The sequence below is a fragment of the Macaca mulatta genome, chromosome 19 (genome assembly GCF_049350105.2).
Source record: "Macaca mulatta isolate MMU2019108-1 chromosome 19, T2T-MMU8v2.0, whole genome shotgun sequence".
Classification (NCBI taxonomy): domain Eukaryota; kingdom Metazoa; phylum Chordata; class Mammalia; order Primates; family Cercopithecidae; genus Macaca; species Macaca mulatta.
Genome location: NC_133424.1, coordinates 1446713 through 1466245, shown reverse-complemented (window position 1 = coordinate 1466245; position 19533 = coordinate 1446713). Strand labels below are relative to the sequence as shown.

At 60.9% G+C, this 19533-nt stretch overlaps 1 protein-coding gene across 34 annotated transcripts; it reads right to left on the bottom strand.

Annotated features, from left to right (window-relative positions):
* Positions 1-72: 72 nt before the first annotated feature.
* Positions 73-15522, bottom strand: PTBP1 (polypyrimidine tract binding protein 1). 34 transcript variants are annotated; one of them, XM_077978779.1, is made up of 15 exons: positions 15300-15390; positions 13384-13414; positions 8982-9054; positions 8426-8598; positions 8197-8343; positions 7929-8099; positions 7682-7792; positions 7423-7597; positions 7043-7120; positions 6063-6215; positions 4720-4749; positions 4166-4258; positions 3860-4076; positions 1727-1804; positions 73-1653 (listed from the first exon to the last, which is right to left on the bottom strand). In XM_077978779.1, the coding sequence occupies exons 1-15, from the start codon at positions 15305-15307 to the stop codon at positions 1521-1523; spliced, it is 1671 nt and encodes a 556-aa protein (XP_077834905.1). In that variant the 5' UTR covers positions 15308-15390; the 3' UTR covers positions 73-1520. The 34 variants fall into 34 exon arrangements, 32 of the variants coding, with proteins under 32 accessions (XP_077834905.1, XP_077834913.1, XP_014977787.1 ...); XM_077978787.1 differs by having other exon boundaries at positions 4159-4258; positions 4720-4753; positions 6067-6215; XM_015122301.3 differs by having other exon boundaries at positions 4720-4753; positions 6067-6215.
* Positions 15523-19533: the final 4011 nt, after the last annotated feature.

Sequence of the window (19533 nt, the reverse complement as noted above, 5' to 3'; positions counted from 1 at the left end):
CGCGGAAGCCCGGGTTCGAGCCGGGACCGCCCAAAGCACAGCAAGAGGAAAAGCACTGAAGGCGGACGGAGCGAGGATACAGAAGATTTATTCGAAGTCCAGGTACAGACTGGCCAACCTGCCTCTACAGCGTCCACAGCGAACACAGGCCTAGACAAGGGAGGAGTTTATCAAACGGTTTTAATCGGTTCTCCGCGTCACAAGCCATCGGGTAAGGCAACGGAATGTGCGTGGGGTCCCTGTGGCTCCGCGGTCAATACTGAGCCTGGAATTGCTGTTAGCAAAATATACATCTGTGTCACCATAAAAAACCGCGCCGCCGCCCTCGGGTCTCACAACAGGTATAAAAAATTATAAATATTTACACCCTTGTTACACTCTTCATGGAAAGGGGATCCTAGGAGAGCCCCCGGGACAGGACGCGGGGGCGGGAGACAGCACAGTGAGGACAGGAGCGGCCGCCTGCCGGGTCCCAGCATCAGAGGCAAGCACAACACAGAAATGAGACTTTGGTCCAAAATTTGAAGGAAAAAACCCTGAAGAAGTTTGAAAGCAAGTTTCCTAGGCGACTGCAGGTGAAGGTGTGGTGTAAGGCAACCGGAGGCGATGCCAGAGGCGGCGACGCGCCCGCCCCTCCCTGAAGCTCAGGGGTCTAAGATCGGACCGGGGCTCCCTGTGCCTGACCCGCTGGGCGGCCCCGCCTGCTCTCTGGAAACTGGGTCCTGCCTGTGACTTAATTACAAGGAATAAAATAAAAGTAACAGCATACAAGGTAATACCACAAGGAAGTTTAGATTACACTCATACCATTGTATCATCTTGCTATAAAAAGTTACTTAAAACTATTTCTTTTGCATATAAATGAAAAAAAGATTAGAATATTTGGTCAACTGGAAATATTGCTAGGCACAGACGTCTGCAACTGCAAAGTATATAATACAGAGATTATGACGACCAGCTCCGCAGCTGGAGCAGTGGGGAGCCCGCCCGGGGGCAGCAGGGAAGGCCCTGGGGGCAGGGCGGGGGAATCACATGACTTGATTAGAGGGCTGGGGTTGGGGAGTCGCAGCCTCGGCCGGGGAGCCCCAGGCACATGATCCTGCAGGAGCCGGCCAGGCCCCCTGCCTTTCTCTGGTGTGACCCCCGCCCCCTGGGTCCCCAGGACACCCCGGGGGGGTGTGGCTGCAGGAAGGCAGGGTTTTTAAGGCACAAGGAAGCCGAGTTGTGGTCGGGGCACCCACCTGCAGGCCCCACCAAGGCACGGCCCCGAGGGTCTGGCCCCGGGTGTGGAGGGCTGGGAACTCCCGCCGCCACAGTCACCAAGAGCCTGAGCTGTCCCCGTCACCGCAGGGTTAGCAAGGTGAACTAGATTTAATTTTTTTAAAAACAGGTAAACTGATTTCTCTTTAAAAAAATAAAATCTCTGGTCTGTTAAGGTCACTTCAGCTGCTTTTTAAAGTGGCTTTTTTCTGGAATGATGGAAGTTGTCGCCAGCGGGCCCGGCCAGGGGGCCTGCGCCCCTAGATGGTGGACTTGGAGAAGGAGACCCGCAGGTGGTGGTTCTCCCCGAGGTCATGGTTGTGCAGGTCGATGAGGGCCTGGACCGCCTCCTCCACAGAGCCCATCTGGATCAGTGCCATCTTGCGGTCCTTCCTGCAAGACATGGGGTCAGGGCCGGCCACAGGGCAGCCCGGGGAGAGCCAGGCACCGTCTGCCTCATACTCACTGGAAGAACTTGAATCCTTTGACGACGCCCCCATTGCTAGAGAACAGAACCTTGAGATCCTCCTCGGAGACGGAGGGTCTGTGGGAGGAGAAAGGTGTTGGCCTGGGGCTGGGTAGAGGGACGTCTGATAAGGTCAGCGAGGCTCTCCCCACACTAGTTTTCTGAGTGGCCAGGGAAGGTGTAGGGCCTTTTAGGAGCCCAGAAATGGGACATCGAATCATGCCCACAATGGTCTGAAGCAGCTTCTAATGAAACCAGGCATCCACAGGTTTGTAGAAGCAGAGTACCATGCTGCTCCCCCCTTTTTTTTTGTTTTGAGACAGAGTCTTGCTTTGTCACCCAGGTTGGACTGCAGTGGCGTGATCTTGGCTTACAACCTCCGCCTCCCGGGTTCAAGTGATTCTCCTGCCTGAGCCTCCCAAGTAGCTGGGATTACAGGTGCACGACACCATGCCAGGCTGAATTTTTATTTTTAGTAAAGATGGGGTTTCACCAGGTTGGCGAGGCTGGTCTCGAACTCCTGACCTCAGGCAATCTGCCTACCTCAGCCTCCTCAAGTGCTGGAATCACAGGCGTGAGCCACTCTGCCAGGCCCCTTGGTGACTTTCTAATAAACATTTCACAAGTAATGTGTTAAATATCAAAGGGCATAGGTTGACATACTTGGGGCCAGATGTACCTGCATTTCCAAATATTTGCACTATGTATTTTTTTGCAACAGGGTCTCACTCTGTTGCCCAGCCTGGAGTGTGGCAATCACAGCTCACTGCAACCTCAAACCCCTGAGCTCAAAGTGAACCTCCCACCTCAGCCTCCAAATCCCAAGGAGCTGGGCCCTGAGGTGCACACCACCACTCTTACCTAATTTTAACCAATTTTTCTGGTAGAGACGGGAATCTCACTTTATTGCTCAGGCTGGTCTTGGGTTCAAGAAGATCCCCTGCCTGGCCCCACATAGCACTGGGATTATAAAGGTGTGCATTAGCCCGGGGGTGGTGGCTCCCGCCTGTAATCCTAGCACTTTGGGAGGCCGAGGGAGGTAGATCACGAGGTCAGGAGATCGAGACCATCCTGGCTAACACGGAGAACCCCCGTCTCTACTAAAAAAATACAAAAAACTAGCCGGACGTGGTGGCGGCGCCTCTAGTCCCAGCTACTCAGGAGGCTGAGGCAGGAGAATGGCGTGAACCCGGGAGGCGGAGCTTGCAGTGAGCCAAGATTGTGCCACTGCACTCCAGCCTGGGCGACAGAGCCAGACTCCATCTCAAAAAAGATTAAATAAACGTGGCCAGGCACAGTGGCTCACGCCTGTAACCCCAGCATTTTGGGAGGCCGAGGAGGGAAGATCATGAGGTCAGGAGGTGGAGACCAGCCTGGCCAATATGGTGAAACCCCCGTCTCTACTAAAAATAAGAAAATTAGGGCCGGGCGCGGTGGCTCAAGCCTGTAATCCCAGCACTTTGGGAGGCCGAGACGGGCGGATCACGAGGTCAGGAGATCGAGACCATCCTGGTTAACACGGTGAAACCCCGTCTCTACTAAAAAAATACAAAAAACTAGCCGGCCGAGGTGGCGGACGCCTGTAGTCCCAGCTACTCGGGAGGCTGAGGCAGGAGAATGGCGTAAACCCGGGAGGCGGAGCTTGCAGTGAGCTGAGATCCGGCCACTGCACTCCAGCCTGGGTGACAGCGCGAGACTCTGTCTCAAAATAAAAAAAATAAATAAATAAGAAAATTAGCCAGGCGTGGGGGTGGGCGCCTGTAGTCCCAGCTACTCCGGAAGCTGAGGCAGGACAATCGCTTTGAACCCAAGAGGTAGAGGATGCAGTGAACCGAGATCCTTCCACTGTACTCCAGCCAGGACAACAGAGCATGACTCCGTCTCAAAAAATAAAAATAAATAAATGTGTGCATTCTACATTCTCACAGCGGAGCGTCCCCTAAGCCAAAAGACCAAACCCTTCCAAGTCCAACGATCCCTCCCTCCCTCAAGCTTCAGGCCTCGCCGTACTTCAGGTTTGGGCTAAGAGGTGTCCGACCTGCACTCTGGAAATTGCAGTTCACAGGCCGACGCGGCAGGACAGCCACGCAGAGCCCCGGCCCGGCCCCGTGCCCGCCCCCCGCCAGCACTCACGGGATGTTGGAGAGGTGCAGCGTGGCTGAGGGCGGGAATATGTTCTGGAAGTTCTTGGAGCCCGGCTTCTTGAAGCGGTGCAGGGGTGAGTTGCCATAGTCCTTGGTCAGGCCCTGGTCCTCCTGGCCCTCGCGGGGCAGCTGCACATTCTGGTGCTTTGACAGTGTGATGCGGATGGGCTTCCCGTGCAGTTTGTGCCCATTCAGGTGGCTCATGGCTGGGGACAGCAGCACCCGTGTGACCAGGCGCCCGTGAGGGAAGGCAGCCCCTGCCCCCACCGCCCCCAGGGCCGGCCCGGCCTCTCACCCAGCTGGGCCTGGTTGCCGTCCGCCATCTGCACCAGGGCGTTCTCCTTCTTATTGAACAGGATCTTCACGCGCTGCACGTCCCCGTAGACGCCTTCAAAAGCCCAGGGACAGGGCCTGAGTCGCCTGCCGCCCGCCCCGCCCATCTCCCCGTCAGCCCCAACCCCGCACCCACCCCCCACAAGGCCCGGCTCAGCCCGGCCGGGTTTGCTTTATCGGCCACTGCGGAGCTGCGTCTCGCAGCCACAGGGCGCGCTAACGGGAGCAGCTCCGTTCGGCAAAGTCATAGCATCCAGGACAGGTAAGCTGCCAGCAGGTGGCCACGGTAGCATATGCCACCGACAGGTCTAACTCTGAAAAGCATGCAGGGCGATAAACCATGCGTACGTATCTACGGGACCAAATAAAATAGGCAAACCGAAAGCAAACCATAAAACGAGGCCGATGCCACGGAGCATCAGAGTGCCAAACCGCAAACTCATAATACGTCTCAGGGCATCAAAATCATCTCAATTAAATGAAAACAAGGTAATAAAAGTGTGAATGATAACATACCGAAAAGAATAAAGAGGCTTTGGGGTGTGACTCTCTTTAGAGACAGCAGAGCAAGGCAGCGGAGGGACAGGGGAGAGGGAGAGGTCAAGGGGGGCGAGTTGCCAATCGTCCACACGAGGAAGACAGTCCCCGCAGGCGTGCAGTGGTTGATGGATGATGAAGTTGTCAGGATGTTAATATTCAAGGGCAGGTTGGTTTCCGGAGAGCAGGGTTTGAGGGGGAATTTTTGTTTTTTATTTGTTTATGTTTTTGTTTTGTTTCAAGCAACAACAGGAAGCAGAAGTACCGTGCAGTCAGTTGGCAAAGAAATTCCGGATCAGGGCAAGAAAAAAAATTGGGAAAGGGGAAGGGGAGAAAAGAAAAAAAGTAGCAAAAAAACACAGGTCAGTAAATACATAAGAAAATCAGGTAGTGTTCTATCAGTCACACTCCACACACATTCCAGTTACAGGTTTACCGCGGGGCACACGGTGAGAAAAGCACCTTCACTCACATGCCGGCAGACAGCACTGCTGGAGGGCGCCCAGAGGCTGATCCCCACCACGCCCCCCAGGAGCGCGGGTGCAGCTCCGCTCCCGGCCACCTCAGCCAAGCCCTGCAGCAGCGCTGTCTCGCACGGCTGTGGCACAAGTCAGTCTCTAAGGACGATGACACAGGCGTGAAGGGAGATTGAGTCTGTTAGTGCACGGCCTCGCCGTGGGTCCCCCGGCTCAGGAGCTGGAGGGACAGCACCGGGCTCGTGGTAAGAGGCAGAGGCAGGGAGTGCGCCCTGTGCCCCGCGAGGGAGGGCCAGGGTGGGCACCACCTTGAGGAAATCACAGGAATTGCCGAGTAACAGAACAGCCTGAAATACTGATTCCGGGGATCCCATCCATCAAGTTCCATATTTTGAGCCTCTACTTTTACCCAAGCTCTCCCCGAGGGGGATTTAACCATTCTGAGAAATAACAGTCCACCAGCTAATTAAGTGACAGGCTCTGGTGCCACAGGGGCCGCCCACACCCTGCCGCACTAACCCTGTGGTCCCGGGGACCAGCAGGGCGGCCTGCTGCGGCTCGGAACTGCACGCCCTGCTCAGTTCCGAGTCATTTTTACACTGCCTTTGGGTAACAAAAAACAATTCATTCTGCATATCACGGAAGTGAAAACGTAAACCAAGATGTGAATTCAGGAAAACAGGAAAACTCAAGCCATCTTGGGAGAGGAGGCTCTCAGCGCTGCAGCAGAGGAGCTGCCGGGGCAGAGGCGCAGACACAGCGAGGAGCGGCGCCGCTCCGGGACCCAAGACCGAGCACAACATCCCCTGCTCGCTTTTCCGGGAGGAACGGCGCGGCGAAGCCCACGTACCTCTGGGTTGAGGTTGCTGACCAGCAATACAGAATTTCCTGCCCCCGCCAGGCCCGGGATGGCGATCCGGCCTGCCGCTGCAGCTGCCGCCGCCGCCGAGGGGATAGCCAGGGGGGCCAGGGCTCCGTGGACGTTGGGAACGGAAAGGCCTGGAAAGGTAGGAGGTAAGATGAGCAGCGGCACCCCCAGTCCACCGCAGCGTGGGAGAGGCCGACGCTCCCCGTCCTCATGCACCGAGGAGCCGCGCGGGAGGCGGCCCTGGCTCTGGCCCTACCCCGGGTGCCTGTGGGGTCGCCCGACCCCCGCACAGCCACCCGCTGGCTCCTGCACCAGCGCCCGCCTCTCCTCACAGCACGGGCCGTGCGGGGCTTGGACTCATCTGCATGCGCCCACAGCACAGAAAAGCTCCGGCTCCGCCAGCACAGACACGGGGCCCTCGGCAAGCAGGGCCTGTCCCGGGACCACCGCGCATGCGTGCCCATGCCTCCATGCAGACAAGGCGGCCGCGGGGCGGCACGCGCTGCTCCGTCCACGGCCAGCACTCGGCGGCCCGGTCCCCGTCCCAGAAGGGAAGCAGGAGGACGGCCACGCACACACGTCCCGCCGCCGGTCATGCTCCGCAGCCTCGGGCCACGCGCTTACCCGGCCACTCAAATTCAACTACTAGGGACACATCCCTCCAACCACTGGCGGTCCTCGCGCTCGCCCGGAGGTGCTTGAAGGGAACCAGACCACAAAGACTGTGCGGTTAGTGCTTCCGGCTGGCGCCATCCACACGTGCGCCTCCACTGCCCTGTCCTACCACTGCCCTGGCCAAGCCTGCTCTGTGGACGTGGCGTCCCCTCTCCCGGAAAGGGCCCCTGACCTGGCACTCGAGTGCCCAGTCCGCCCAGGCTGCCGCCGTGGATGCGGAGCTGCCTGGGAAGGTGGTGTGGGCATGCAGTCGCCGGGGAACCAAGACCAAGCGTTTGAATACCTGCAGCTTGAGGAATGGCAAAGGTGGGAGGGAAACCAGCTCCTGCATACGGAGAGGCTGAGATTATACCAGGTGCACCTAGAAATAAATGAGACACTAATCATCGCACCCACAACCTCCACCGCGAGCGGGCGCTGTGCTGTGGGATGGGCCCCAACCCGGCTGGCGGGCGGCCCCAGCAGAGCCTTCGCGGGCAGATCCGCTGCTCTAGGGGGGCCGTGGTCCCGACGTGGGGGGCACCGGACTGTGCTGTGCTGGCCGTGCAGAGAGCAGCAGGCGCATCACCCTGGTGCAGGGCCGGGCCGTGCCGCTGGGGTTCCGGACTGAGCGGCCCTCACAGACCACTCTGCACACTGGCGCCGCCTCGGGCAGCCTCTTACCGAAGGCCGCGGCCATGGTCTGGTCCAGGGAGGGCTGGCTGTCCCCGGAGGGCAGGTCTGGGCGCGTGTAGTCGCGGCTCTTGTCATTGTTGTATTTGACGTTGAGGCTGGTGAGCTTGGAAAAGTCGATGCGCAGCGTGCAGCAGGCGTTGTAGATGTTCTGCCCGTCCAGCGACTGAGGGGAGAGGCAGCGTGAGGTGCGGCCGGGCCAGGCCAGGGCCAGGGCCAGGGCAGGTGCCATCCTGGGAGCCCCACTCACCAGCTTGGCGTGCTGGGCGCTCACAGGGTCCGCGTACTGCAGCAGGGCCTGGAACTGGTTGTTCTTGGTGAAGGTGATGATCTTCAACACTGTGCCAAACTTCGAAAAAATCTGCAGGCCCCAGGCCACAGCATGAGCTCCTGCCCGGCGCCCACCAGCCCTGCCAGACCCCTCCCGTGGGCCTGCGCCCACAGCGACGGCAGCCTGACCCAGCCGTGCGGCCCTGGCAGTGATGGGACCACCTCACCTGGTGCAGCACATCCAGGGTCACGGGGTAGAAGAGGTTCTCCACAATGATCCTGAGCACGGGGCTCTGCCCAGCCATCGCCATTCCTGCGTCCACGGCCGCCGCCGAGGCAGCCAAGGCCAGGTTCCCCGACTGGACCGAGTTCACAGCCTGCAGGGCCGCCTGGGCCCGCTGTGGGAGGCATTGCCGTGAGTCCCCGGCCCCTGAGGCCGGGACCCCCCACCCCCGAGGTCCCCGGGCTGCTGGGGTCCGCTGCAGGGCCACGCACCGCCTGGTTGGGAGAGCTGTCGGTCTTCAGCTCCTTGTGGTTGGAGAACTGGATGTAGATGGGCTGGCCGCGCAGCACTGGCGTCACCGAGGTGTAGTAGTTCACCATGGTGTTGGCAGCCTCCTCCGTGTTCATCTCGATGAAGGCCTGTGGGGGAGGCAGTGAGTGCCGGGCCCTCCTCCTCCCCGCCTGTGCGGTACCAGCGCCCCGAGAAGCGCGGCTCAGATACCTGGTTTTTCCCCTTCAGCATCAGGAGGTTGGTGACCTTCCCGAAAGGCAGCCCCAGGGAGATGACCTCTCCTTCTGTGACGTCGATGGGGAGCTTCCGGATGTGGATCACTCTGGAGGGGACGCCAGCGCTTCTGCTGTCACCTTTGAACTTTTTGCTGTCATTTCCGTTTGCTGAAAAGGGGGTGCCGGGAGACGCAGGCATCAACACGTAGAATCCCACAGGGCCGGGTCCCTGCTCTCCGCCTAGAGCCCTGCCTGCTACAGAGACCAGCCCTGAGCCCCAGGAGGGTGCACGTGAACCAGCAGCACGAGGCCAAGGCCTGCACCGTCGGGACCCCTGCTCCCGACAGCTGCTGACAACCCGCCCACAAGTCCAAGTGCCGGCCTGGACCACCCATCCAGCACCTCCCCAGGAATTCTCTGTAGCAAGAACTGGGACCTGGACCTGCAGCGTGGACCGTGGGGCCCACCGTTTGAGATGAAAAGGAGAGTCCCAGGGTTGTTCCAGGAAAAGACACCCGCAGACCTCGCCCTGGGCTAAGTCCCGGCCTTACCTGCCGAGTTGCTGCTGCTCATGATAAACGGTCCGTTAGTGACACAAGTAGAGAAAAGCTCGTCAGATCCCCGCTGCAAGAGAAGGGACAACGCTGAGCTGCACTTCCCGCCAGTCCAGGGCCTCCCTTCCCCACCAGCCGCCCAGCTCCCACTCAGGCTGCCTGGGGTCCCAGACCCCCAACCCACACCCACACCCACACTTCCACGGCAGGGCAGCCAGAGCACAGACCCAGGCCTGTCTCCAGAAACACCCCCACAGCCCATGGACGCGCACAGCACCCCACAGTTCCACAACCAAGACACTGCTCCTTTTTCCAAGCTCTGGAAGCCCTGGGGTACTCAGCCAGTGGCGCTGGGAGGTCTCAGCGACGGAGGGCACCGCGTATACTATCTCCACGGCCAACTCTGCTGTGGACGCAGCCTCACTGTGCTGCCGGCCGCCCTGGGCGCAGGCCTGGGCCTCAGCCACCAGCCAGCAGGGCAGGGGACCCGCTCCATGGAACCAGCCTCCCCAGCAGCACAAGGCAGGGCCCAGGCAGCTGACCTCACTGCTGGTGGCCTCACAGGAGAACCAAACTCTAGCACCGCCTCGCTCGCTCTCGCGGAAGCCCCTCCTCTTCTGTTTTCCAGCCCCGTAAGGGAAACCCGACCTCCGTCTCCGCACACTCGAGACTGAGGACCAGAGACACAGCCTCCCTGCGCAGTGATCTGGTGCTACCACGGCCGTGACTGGGGCCAGGGGAGCTCTACAGCAGCCCCATCATTTCTACCTGTCCATTTTCTCTCCAGAAACAATCTATTCACTCGTTATTTCTATGTAACTGAATCAACTTCTAGGGAGAATTACACTACACTGATCCTAGGCTCAGAACGGCAGACGGCCCCCCCCCCACGCAAGGGTTGAAGACACACGTTTATTCAGAGTGAAATTGGAGGAGACGTTAGTTACGGCCCTTAGTTACACAGAAAACAAAGCTCGGGTCTGAGGACCTTGGAGCACAGGCGCTTGGTCTGCAAAGCCGGACTCTGCAGGCCCCCAGGGCAGCGCCCAGGCCCCCAGGACAGAGCCATCCCAGGGAACAAAGAAGGAGCCTCCATCTCCCGTATCAGGAGTGAGGCCAAGAGCCTGCCCCACCTACTGAGGGGCCCAGGGCCATCACATCAGAAGGAACCAGTGGATGTCACACCCTGTCCCTCCTCAGACAGCCCCCAGCTCCATGAGCCCCCATGCCCGGTCAAAGAGCCCCCACCAACACCGGCCTCCCTGAGCCTGCGCTTGGATGGTCTTCCCTTAAGGCCGCCTCCCCTCCACGCACGTTCAGCTCCACTCCTGCCCTGACCTCAACCGGGGCCCTCTGCTGGCCCTGACTGTAAAGCTTCCAGGAAGGAAGGAGAGAAGGAAGGAGGGAAGGAAGGAGGGAAGGAAGGAGGGAAGGAAGGAGGGAAGGAAGGAAGGAAGGAAGGCAGGCAGGCCGGCCTGCAAAGCCTCCCCACGTGAGACTCCAGCACCTGCTCCAGGACAGGGAACAGGGACTGCCCCTGCCACTGAGACCTCTAACTGCAGCCTCGAGCCCCCAGGCCAACCCCGCAAGCACCCAGGGCGTCACCAAACAAGCAGTCGAGAAGCCACCAGGGCTAGAACCAGGAATCGCTCAGGCTCCACAGGCCTGGTGCCCACCCAAATGCCACCTGTCAGTCCCCAAGACTTTAGGATCAAAGAATGAACAGAAGTGTGCACCATCAGGGCGGCTGAGGCTCCGGCCGGACGCAAACGAAGTCAAATGCTGAGAACAGAGCCTCGAGGCATCTTTTTACTTCCAGAGTCCAGGGCCCTCTGTGAGCACAGGGCGGGGCTGCACAGGCCCAGGGCAAACAGTCAGCAGCCTCAGGTGGAAACCACGGGATCGGAAAACACAGGAGCGCCAGGACAGGAGGACGTGAGGCAAGGTGCACCTGAGACGCAGAGACGCAGAGACACGGAGCCTCCAGCCTCCAGCCTCCGCCCCCCGCCCCCCACAGGAAGTCGTTTCCTGTCTCCTCTCCCCTCCAGCCCAGAGGCTGGGGGAGCCCAGAAGCCGACCATCTAGGACACCAGGGCTGGTCCTCCCCCGAGCTGGACAGCGGCCAGGCGCCCATGCGGCTCCCATGTGCTAGCTGCACAAACCTTAAAAAGGGCATCTTGGACCCTGTTTGACTGGAGTGGTGGGCGGTGCCGCTTCCTCTGAGCAGTCCTCTTGGCCGCCTGCCTGAAGCCCTAATCTCATTCCCATGGGCAAGTGGCCTGGCATGCCCACAACCGTCTGTGGCAGCAAACTCCACGCCTGCCCGGGCGGCACAGGCCGGCTTGGCTCAGCTCAGCTCAGCAGCGCCCCAGTAGAACGAAAGGGACACCTGGAGGCTCTGAGGCTCCACAGGGCAGCAACCAGGAGACACAAGCTGGGCCGAGCACCTCCACTTCCTTCACTGCAGCCGCCAGACACCCCAGGAGGGTCCCTTCAAGGCACCTGTCCTGAAGCACACGGACTGACCGGAAACGCCCCGAGCCCTCCCAGTCTGCAGCCGGGACCCTGCGGCACGGGTCCCAGGCGTCTTCAACCCCACACTGAACAGGAGGTGCTCTGTCCGGGGATAAAGGACAACGTGGCCAGGTGTGGGCCCAGGTCAGCTGAGGGTTCCCTGGTGCAGGAGGGCGATCACCCGGGTCAGGGTACCACCCCATCCTCCTACCAGGGCCTGCACCCAGCAGGGGCCCTGACACCGCCCCTTGGCAAAATCCCTCCCTGCACCAGAGCCCGCGGGCTGCCATCCTGCCCTGGCTTAGCTTCTGTGTCCCAGCCATCGAGCCCCCTGGGAACTGCAGAGAAGGGCTGCAGGACCACCTGATGGAAGCTGAGGGCCACTCCAGCTGGAACGCAGCCTCACAGAAGCAAGGAAAAGAGGACTGCCTGCAAGCCAGACACATCCAGGGATTGCTGCAAATGCTTTCAGAGGGAAAGTCCCTCTCCCTCCTCCCACACTGAACAAACAGGTTTTATCTCCAGGAAGATCGGGCCAGGCCGCCTGTAAAGACAGCAGTCCACTTGGGAAAACCGAAACCTGGCCCAGGCACCACCGCTGACTGACCAGAAACCAGAGAGCTCTGGCCCCACCGCTGTGGGCTCACCCTGCAAGAGGCCCTCGGGGGACAAGCCCTGAAGTCGGGAGCCCTCAACCCACAATGACCAGCACAATCATTCACCAACCACCCACCCCAGCTAAGCGAGGACCACAGCTCCCTCGGAATCGCTGGCCTCCCCAGGACCTTACTCTCCAGGTTCTCACCCCCTTTCCTCACACGCTTAGCCCTGGCCTCACCCTCCACGGGGAAGCAGTGCCCCTGCCTTCCAGCCCTGGCTGCAAGATTCACACACACGTGAGATCTGGCACATTCATTTTTCTCTTGCCCCAAACGCCATCTTTGACAGTTTACTGTTGTTCTGACCAGATGCCATCAAAAGACAATGTCAGCAGGGCCTGGTGGCTCACAACTGTAATCCCAGCACTCTGAGAGGCTGAGGGCAGTGGATCACCTGAGATCAGGAGTTCCAGACCAGCCTGGCCAACATGGTGAAACCCCATGTTTGTTTAAAAACATATATATACACACAAAAATTAGCCAGGCATGGCGGTGGGCACCTGTAACCCCGGCTACTCAGGAGGCAGAGGCAGGAGAACCGCTTGAACCCAGGAAGTGGAGGTTGCAGTGAGCCAAGGTCGCACCACTGCACTCCTGCCTGGTGACAAAACAAGACCCCATCTCAAAAAAGAAAACAACTTAATGTCAAAAGCAACCAGTAAATGCCCACTCCAGGCGCTCACACACACTGGGGTCTGCCCAGGTCCCTCCACAGCCAGGTGACTCTTTTCTGATCCAAACCAAGAGTCCCTCTGGCAGCTACAACACGAGGTATCCCACTTAACAGCACTCTTCCAGCCTCCAGGGACAGGAGAGGTTCCAAACCCAGGTCTGGGGCACGCAGAGCCCTCGCTGCTGAGAGCAAGAACTGAAGAGCGGCTCAGATTCCAGACCTGAGGGGCGGCCAGCAAACCCAAACCCCCAAAACGGACGGGGCAGTGGAGCCCGGGGCTGGAACCCTCCCACCCAACTCCAGATTCCAGACCAACCACCCAACTCCAGATTCCAGACCAACCACCCAACTCCAGATTCCAGACCAAACGCACGGGGCACTGGAGCCGGGGCTGGAACCCTCCCACCCAACTCCAGATTCCAGACCAAGGGTAGTGTGCCCCTTCGGAACAGCAAGGCGCTCTCCAGCCAACGCAGCAGCGCTGGGGGGTGGCCCCCGGGGTCGGCACAAGGTCAGAGGAGCGTCACGGAGAAGCAAAGTGAGAAGTGCCTACCTTTGTACCAACGGCTATATCTGGGACAATGCTGTAGAGAGAGAGAAAGGAGACAACGTTAGCCCGGTGGCCGCTCAGCAGCAGGCGCGCCCGGCTGTCCCGGGGCCAGGAGAGCCCGCAGGACCCTGCAGCCGCCACCTCCGCGGGGCTCCCTCTGGCTGCGCGAGGCCCCGCTAGAGAAAGCTCAGAAGGGCAGGGAAGTGAGCCGTCCACTTGACTGCAACTTGAAAAGGGGCCACCATTGTCCTGCGGCGCCCCTCCCTCCCAGCAGGACCCTAGGCCCCACCTCTGGACCAGGCTCCACAAGTCCCAAGACAAAGACACGCCCCTCGGAAGCCCCAAGGATGCTAGACGCCGCTGAGAGGGTTCGAGGGCCGCTGTGTGCTTTCCAGAAAGTTGGAAACGCCTGAGAAAGGCTGAAGCCGGCAAACTCCCAGGGCTGGGCCAGAGCTTCCGCCCGGATGGGGGTGGCCCCCCCAAGAGGGTGCCTCTCATCAGAGTGGAGCCCCATCCACCGAGGGCGGGTGGCGGCCGTAGGAACCGTCCATAAAAATAAAAATGAACAGACCAACCAGAACACAGCCTCAGTTACTGATCAACCCGAGCCCTGCCCGACCCGACTCTCCCTCCTCGGGACACCTCGGGGGGAAGGTGGGAAGAAAGCTGGGCGGCCCGAGGCCCCCCCTTCAGCCCCGGCCAGCTCCCGACCCAACAGGGAGCTCCCCACGGCGCCACTGCAACTCCCGGCGGGGGCCTCAGTGACTCGGAGCGCGCGTCGGAAGGAAGCGCAGCCCCCGGACCTGCCTCACTCCGGGAGGCGAGTGCGCGGCCCCAAGCCCGCGGCGCCGGGACGAGAGCGGGAAGCCCCGGCTCGCCGTCTGCAGGACCCACCTGCCCCGACGCATGCCAAGGGCTCCAGACCCACTCTAGGGCCGCGCCTCCTCGCTGTGACACCACGGACTGCACGGAGCACGTCCTAACAGACTTTTAAATGTAACTGGGCCCAAGAAAAACTTCTCAGGAAAACGGAAAGAATGCGAAGCATCTCCCGCCTCTCCCGCTTCCTATTCCCAAGGAGGGCCTCGCGCAGGAAGCGCTCGGCGGGACACGGCCTTTCTGGAGGGGCTCCCACCCCTCCCAGGGGAAGCCCGCCCCGCAAAGCCGCCCGGAAAGGCTGCCGCAGCCAGAGAGCCGGAAAGGCCCTCCCCATGACGGCGCCCGCGGGGGTCCCTGGAGAGGACCCTCCGACCCCGGGGAGGCCGCCTCTCTCCTGAGATCGCCGAAACCCTTGGCCACGGCCCAGGGCGCACGGGGGGCAGGGCGGGGAGCGCAGACCCTCCAGCCCGCGGCGAGGCCCCGGCGCCGGCTTTCCCTCCCGGCGGCCGCCCTAGCCCCGCCTGCGCTTCCGGGGCTGCGCCGGGGGCAGAGTCCGGGAGGCGGGAAAGGCGCGCGCCCCCGACGGCAGCCGCGCACGCGCGCTGGGGCCAACGGGGACGCGCGACGGGCTACGCAGGCGCACGAGGAGCGCGGACGGGAGGCGGGAAGGGCCATCCAAGCGGGCGCGCAAGGGCCGGACGGGAAGCGGGAAGGGCCGCGCGCCGCCGAGGCGGGGCAAAGGCGAAGTGCGGGGCCGCGCGCGGAGGGGGAGGGGCGCGGGAGGCCGCGTGCGCTCGGGACGGGGCGCGCGGGGGCCGGAAGCGGGCCGGGCGGGGGACGGGAACGGGGACGCGGCCAGATCCCCGGGAAACCCCTGGCCCGCCCCGAGCCCGCGCCCGCCACGCGGAGAGGAAGGGGAGAGCCCGCCGCCCCTCCCGCCCGGGCGGCGGCGAGATCGGCGCCGGGGAGGCCGGCGCGGCGGCGGGGGCAGGGCTGCAGCGCGGGGAGGGCGGCGGGGCGCGGGGCGAGGTGCGACTCACCCGTCCATGGCACACAGAGCAGACCCGCGGGGGACGGAGTGGAGGCGCCGGAATAGCAGGAACCGACCCAACGGCTCCGAGTTATAGACTCACAAAATGGCGGAGACGCCCGCACACGTCCCCCGCGCGCGCTGCCCATTGGCTCTCGCCGCAGCCCGGGGGCGGGGAGAGCCCCGCGGGCCCCCGCCAGCGGCTCCCACTGGCCAGAATGTCTCCCGGGGGCGGGACTCAGAGGAATCGAAGGCGCCTATTGGCGGAGGCGGTCATTCGTCAAGGCCGAAGGCGGAAACGGCCTATGGAGTCGGGGGAGGGAGAGAAAGTGGGCGCACGTGACGGCGTCTGAGCCAGTGAGCAAGCCGCCGTCTGGCGCGTGGCTTTGCGGGAGACGCCATCTTGAGATTGGGTACGTGGCGAGTCAGGCGGAGGGAAGCGTGCTTGGCCCAGGCTGCCGCCATCTTGCAAGTGGGCAGGACCCCCCGGCCTGGGCCATGAGGGCAAAGGGAGTCGCGTCGCCATCTTGGAGTCGGGCAGGAAACCCGCAGGGCTCCATGTTGCTTGTGGGCACATGGCCAAAAAGTCCGATTCAAACTGAGCGTTCACGTCTGGGTGATCGCGCGGGGAGGGAAAGGCCGCGTCGCGTCCCGGACTCGCCAGGGCTGTTTCCACAGTGGCCACAGAGACTGCGGACGCGCCATGATTCAGGGTCACCCCCGACCGTCCTTTGTTCGCCCGAAACAGCGAATCCCGACTGCGGGGATAGGGAAACTGAGTCCCGGGCCCCGCACAGTCCGCGGCCGCCAGCCTGCAGCTGGGGAAACTGAGGCCTGGACCTTGTATAGTCCGCCGCCAACGGCCTAAAGCTGGGGAAACTGAGGTCCGGGCCACACACAGTCGATGGCCTCCCCGCCTACAGCTGGGGAAACTGAGGCCCAGGCCCTGTACAGTCCGAGGCCGCCCACCTACAGCTAGGGAAACTGAGGCCCAAGCCACACACAGTCCACGGCCGCCCACTTACAGCTGGGGAAACTGAGGCCCAAGCCCCGTACAGTGCACAGCCCACCGACCTACAGCTAAGGAAACTGTGGCCTGGACCTTGTATAGTTCGAGGCTGCCACCCTACGGCTGGGGAAACAGGGCCGGGCCCAGCAGGGTCACCAGGAGGTTCCCTGCCTCACGGGCCACCATCCCAGCATCAGAAAACACCCCAAAGTATATGTTCCCGGGAGCGCTGATCGCATGAAGAGTCGGACAGAGCTGTAGGGATGCCCGTCAGGGAAGCCAGGTCAGCAGCTTGGGAGCCACCCCAGGGTGAGGGGATGACCCCAGCCCTCCACACCTGGAACCCAAACGGGGCTGTGGTTGAAAGCCTCAGACGGTGGGCATCCGGCTGGCGCAGTTCCCAGCCCGGAGTCCACGCTGCTCCCTAAATAGACTTAGTGAGATTTCGTCCATACTCAAAAGGGTTTTTCATTGGCAGCAACCTACGGAGGGAGAAGACATGACAATTCTCCTTTCCCCAAATCCAAACGAGCCCAGCGCCCTGCCCCTCCAGCGTGTTTCAGGCCGGGGCCTGGTGTGGGCCCAGGAGACTTGGAGCCCCGCCGGGCATCCGGAGCCAGAGGATTCCAGCCGGGATTAGGGGTGGCCGCCGAGCTCCGTGGCGAGGTCCTTTGGCCTGAACCAGCCGGTCAACGGAGACTCACCAAGAGCCGTCTGCAGCCCATCTGGGAGAAGCCCAGCGTGTTACTGTGGATTTGCTCCCCTGGAGACCCCCATCCTCACACCACCAGAGCAAGTCGCTGCTGTCTGTTCTTGGGGTGCCTGGGATGGGCCCCATCCTGAGCACAGACAGGGAGGGGCCAGGGGTCTGAGTGGCAGCTGGCAGTGGTAGAGACCAGCAGGTTCCAAGCCCCGGTCTAACCCATCGGAATTGTGTTAAAACCCACTTCCGATCGTGGCCCCACCAGGGCTCCTGTCTTGCTCCAAGTATAAGCCCAAGGCCACCCTTTACCCAGCAAGGCTCACATCACCAGCCACCCGTCCAGTTCCTTTTCTTATTTTTATTTTTTTTAAGACAGTGTCTGGCCGGGCTTGGTAGCTCACACCTGTAACCCCAGCACTCTGGGAGGCCAAGGCGGGTGGATCACATCTGAGGCCGGAGTTTAAGACCAGTCTGGCCAACATGGAGAAACCTTGTCTCTACTAAAAATACAAAAATTAGCCGGCTGTGGTGGTGCATTCCTGTAACCTCTGCTACTCAGGAGGCTGAGGTAGGAGAATCGCTTGAACCCGGGAGGTAGAGGTTGCAGTGAGCCAAGATTGCGCCATTGCACCCCAGCCTGGGCAACAAGAGTGAAACTCCATCTCTAAAACACAAAAACGAAAACAAACGCTTGTCATCCTAGCACTTTGGGAGGCCGAGGCAGGCAGATCACGAGGTCAAGAGACTGAGACCATCCCGGCCAACATGGTGAAAGCCCGTTTCTACTAAAAATACAAAAATTAAGGCCGGGCACGGTGGCTCACGCCTGTAATCCCAGCGCTTTGGGAGGCTGAGGTGGGCGGATCACGAGGTCAGGAGATCGAGACCATCCTGGCTAACACAGTGAAACCCCGTCTCTACTAAAAATACAAAAAAACTAGCCGGGCGAGGTGGCGGCGCCTGTAGTCCCAGCTACTCGTGAGGCTGAGGCAGGAGAATGGCGTAAACCCGGGAGGCGGAGCTTGCAGTGAGCCGAGATCGCGCCACTGCACTCCAGCCTGGGCGACAGAGCGAGACTCTGTCTCAAAAAAAAAAAAAAAAAATTAGCCGGGGATGGTGGTTCGCGCCTGTAATCCCAGCTGCTGGGGAGACTGAGGCAGGAGAATTACTTGAACGTGGGAGGCGGAGGCTGCCGTGAGTCTAGATTATGCCACTGCACTCCAGCCTGGGCAACAGAGTGACACTCTGTCTTAAAAGACGGGTAAAAATAAAAACGAGAGTGTATGTCCCAGAATTTAGGGTCTACCTGCCTACTCCAGGATGGTCTCATGTCAAGACACTTAATGGTACCTTCAAAGACTGTTTTTCCGAATGAAGCCCTGTTCACACACGTTCCGGGGTTCCGGATGTGGATTTCTCTCTTGGGGGCTGCCCCTCAGCCCCACCCACCACCTGAAGCTCAGAGGGAGATAGCAGGTACAAGCAGGCCCTTTGCTTTTGTAATGGCGGCCTGGTCTCAGGAACCCCCCCACCGCCCCCGCCCCACCCAGGTCACCTGAAACCAGTGTCCTTCCCGAGCTGGCCTGCCGGTAACCATGGCTGAGGGCCCAGCGATTGACAGGTCAGCCGTCACATCCAGAATGCCAGCGCGGGAAGACGCCCAGGGGCTCCCGTGGGCACCTGACTGATTCAGCGAGCCCAGGGCCCAGCCTCTGTCTTTTCTCCTGTCTCCCATCCCAGCCCGCAGGCCAGCTGCCTCCTTCATGAATGATTCAGGGTGAGCAGCCGGGAGCAGGCTCACCTTGCCTTTGTGTGAGAATCACGTTGGTTTGCCGGTTACCATTTTGAAAATGATCCTCTGAGGCTGGCAGGAGAAACGGGGGGTGGAGTGAGGACATCTGAGGCCCTCAGAGCCACCGAATCTCAGGCAGAGGGGCTGCCGGGGCCTCAGACACCTTTCAGTTCTGATGGGGGAGGGAAGGGCCGTGCCTCAGTTTACTCCTTTGTCAACATGAGTGGCAGGGCCAGGCCAGTCCCTTCTCCCCATGGGCAGTTCCATAGATTTCTTTTTTCTTTTTTTTTTTTCCGGGGGGATGGAATCTCGCTCTGCTGCCCTGGCTGGAGTGCAGTGGCGCCATCTCAGCTCACTGCAACCTCCGCCTCCTGGATTCAAGTCATTCTCCTGCCTCAGCCTCCCGAGTAGCTGGGATTACAGGCATCCGCCACCACACCCAGCTAATTTTTGTATTTTTAGTAGAGACGGGGTTTCTCCATGTTGGCCAGGCTGGTCTCGAACTCCTGGCCGCAGGTGATCCTCCCGCCTCAGCCTCCCAAAGTGCTGGGATGACAGGCCTGCGCCCCCATGGCCAGCACCGGTTTATTACCTTAATTACAAAAGTGAGGGCTCAGGGATCCAGGGCACAGCCTCGGACCGGTCTCCTGGCGGGTATCCCAGCCTCTCCGGCCCATTTCCTGGATTTCTGTCAGACAGACCTTGGAGTGGGGGCTCAGCGAGGCCACCCCAAGCCCTGA

Coding starts and splice junctions, on each gene's coding strand:
- PTBP1 (XM_077978768.1), bottom strand. CDS start 9,246: ATGGGCTGTGGGGGTGTTTCTGGAGACAGGCCTGGGTCTGTGCTCTGG. Junction 7,793..7,928: donor CCCTGGATGTGCTGCACCAG/GTGAGGTGGTCC, acceptor TGGGGCCTGCAG/ATTTTTTCGAAGTTTGGCAC. Junction 4,750..6,062: donor CAACCTCAACCCAGAGGTAC/GTGGGCTTCGCC, acceptor CTCTAAAGAGAG/TCACACCCCAAAGCCTCTTT.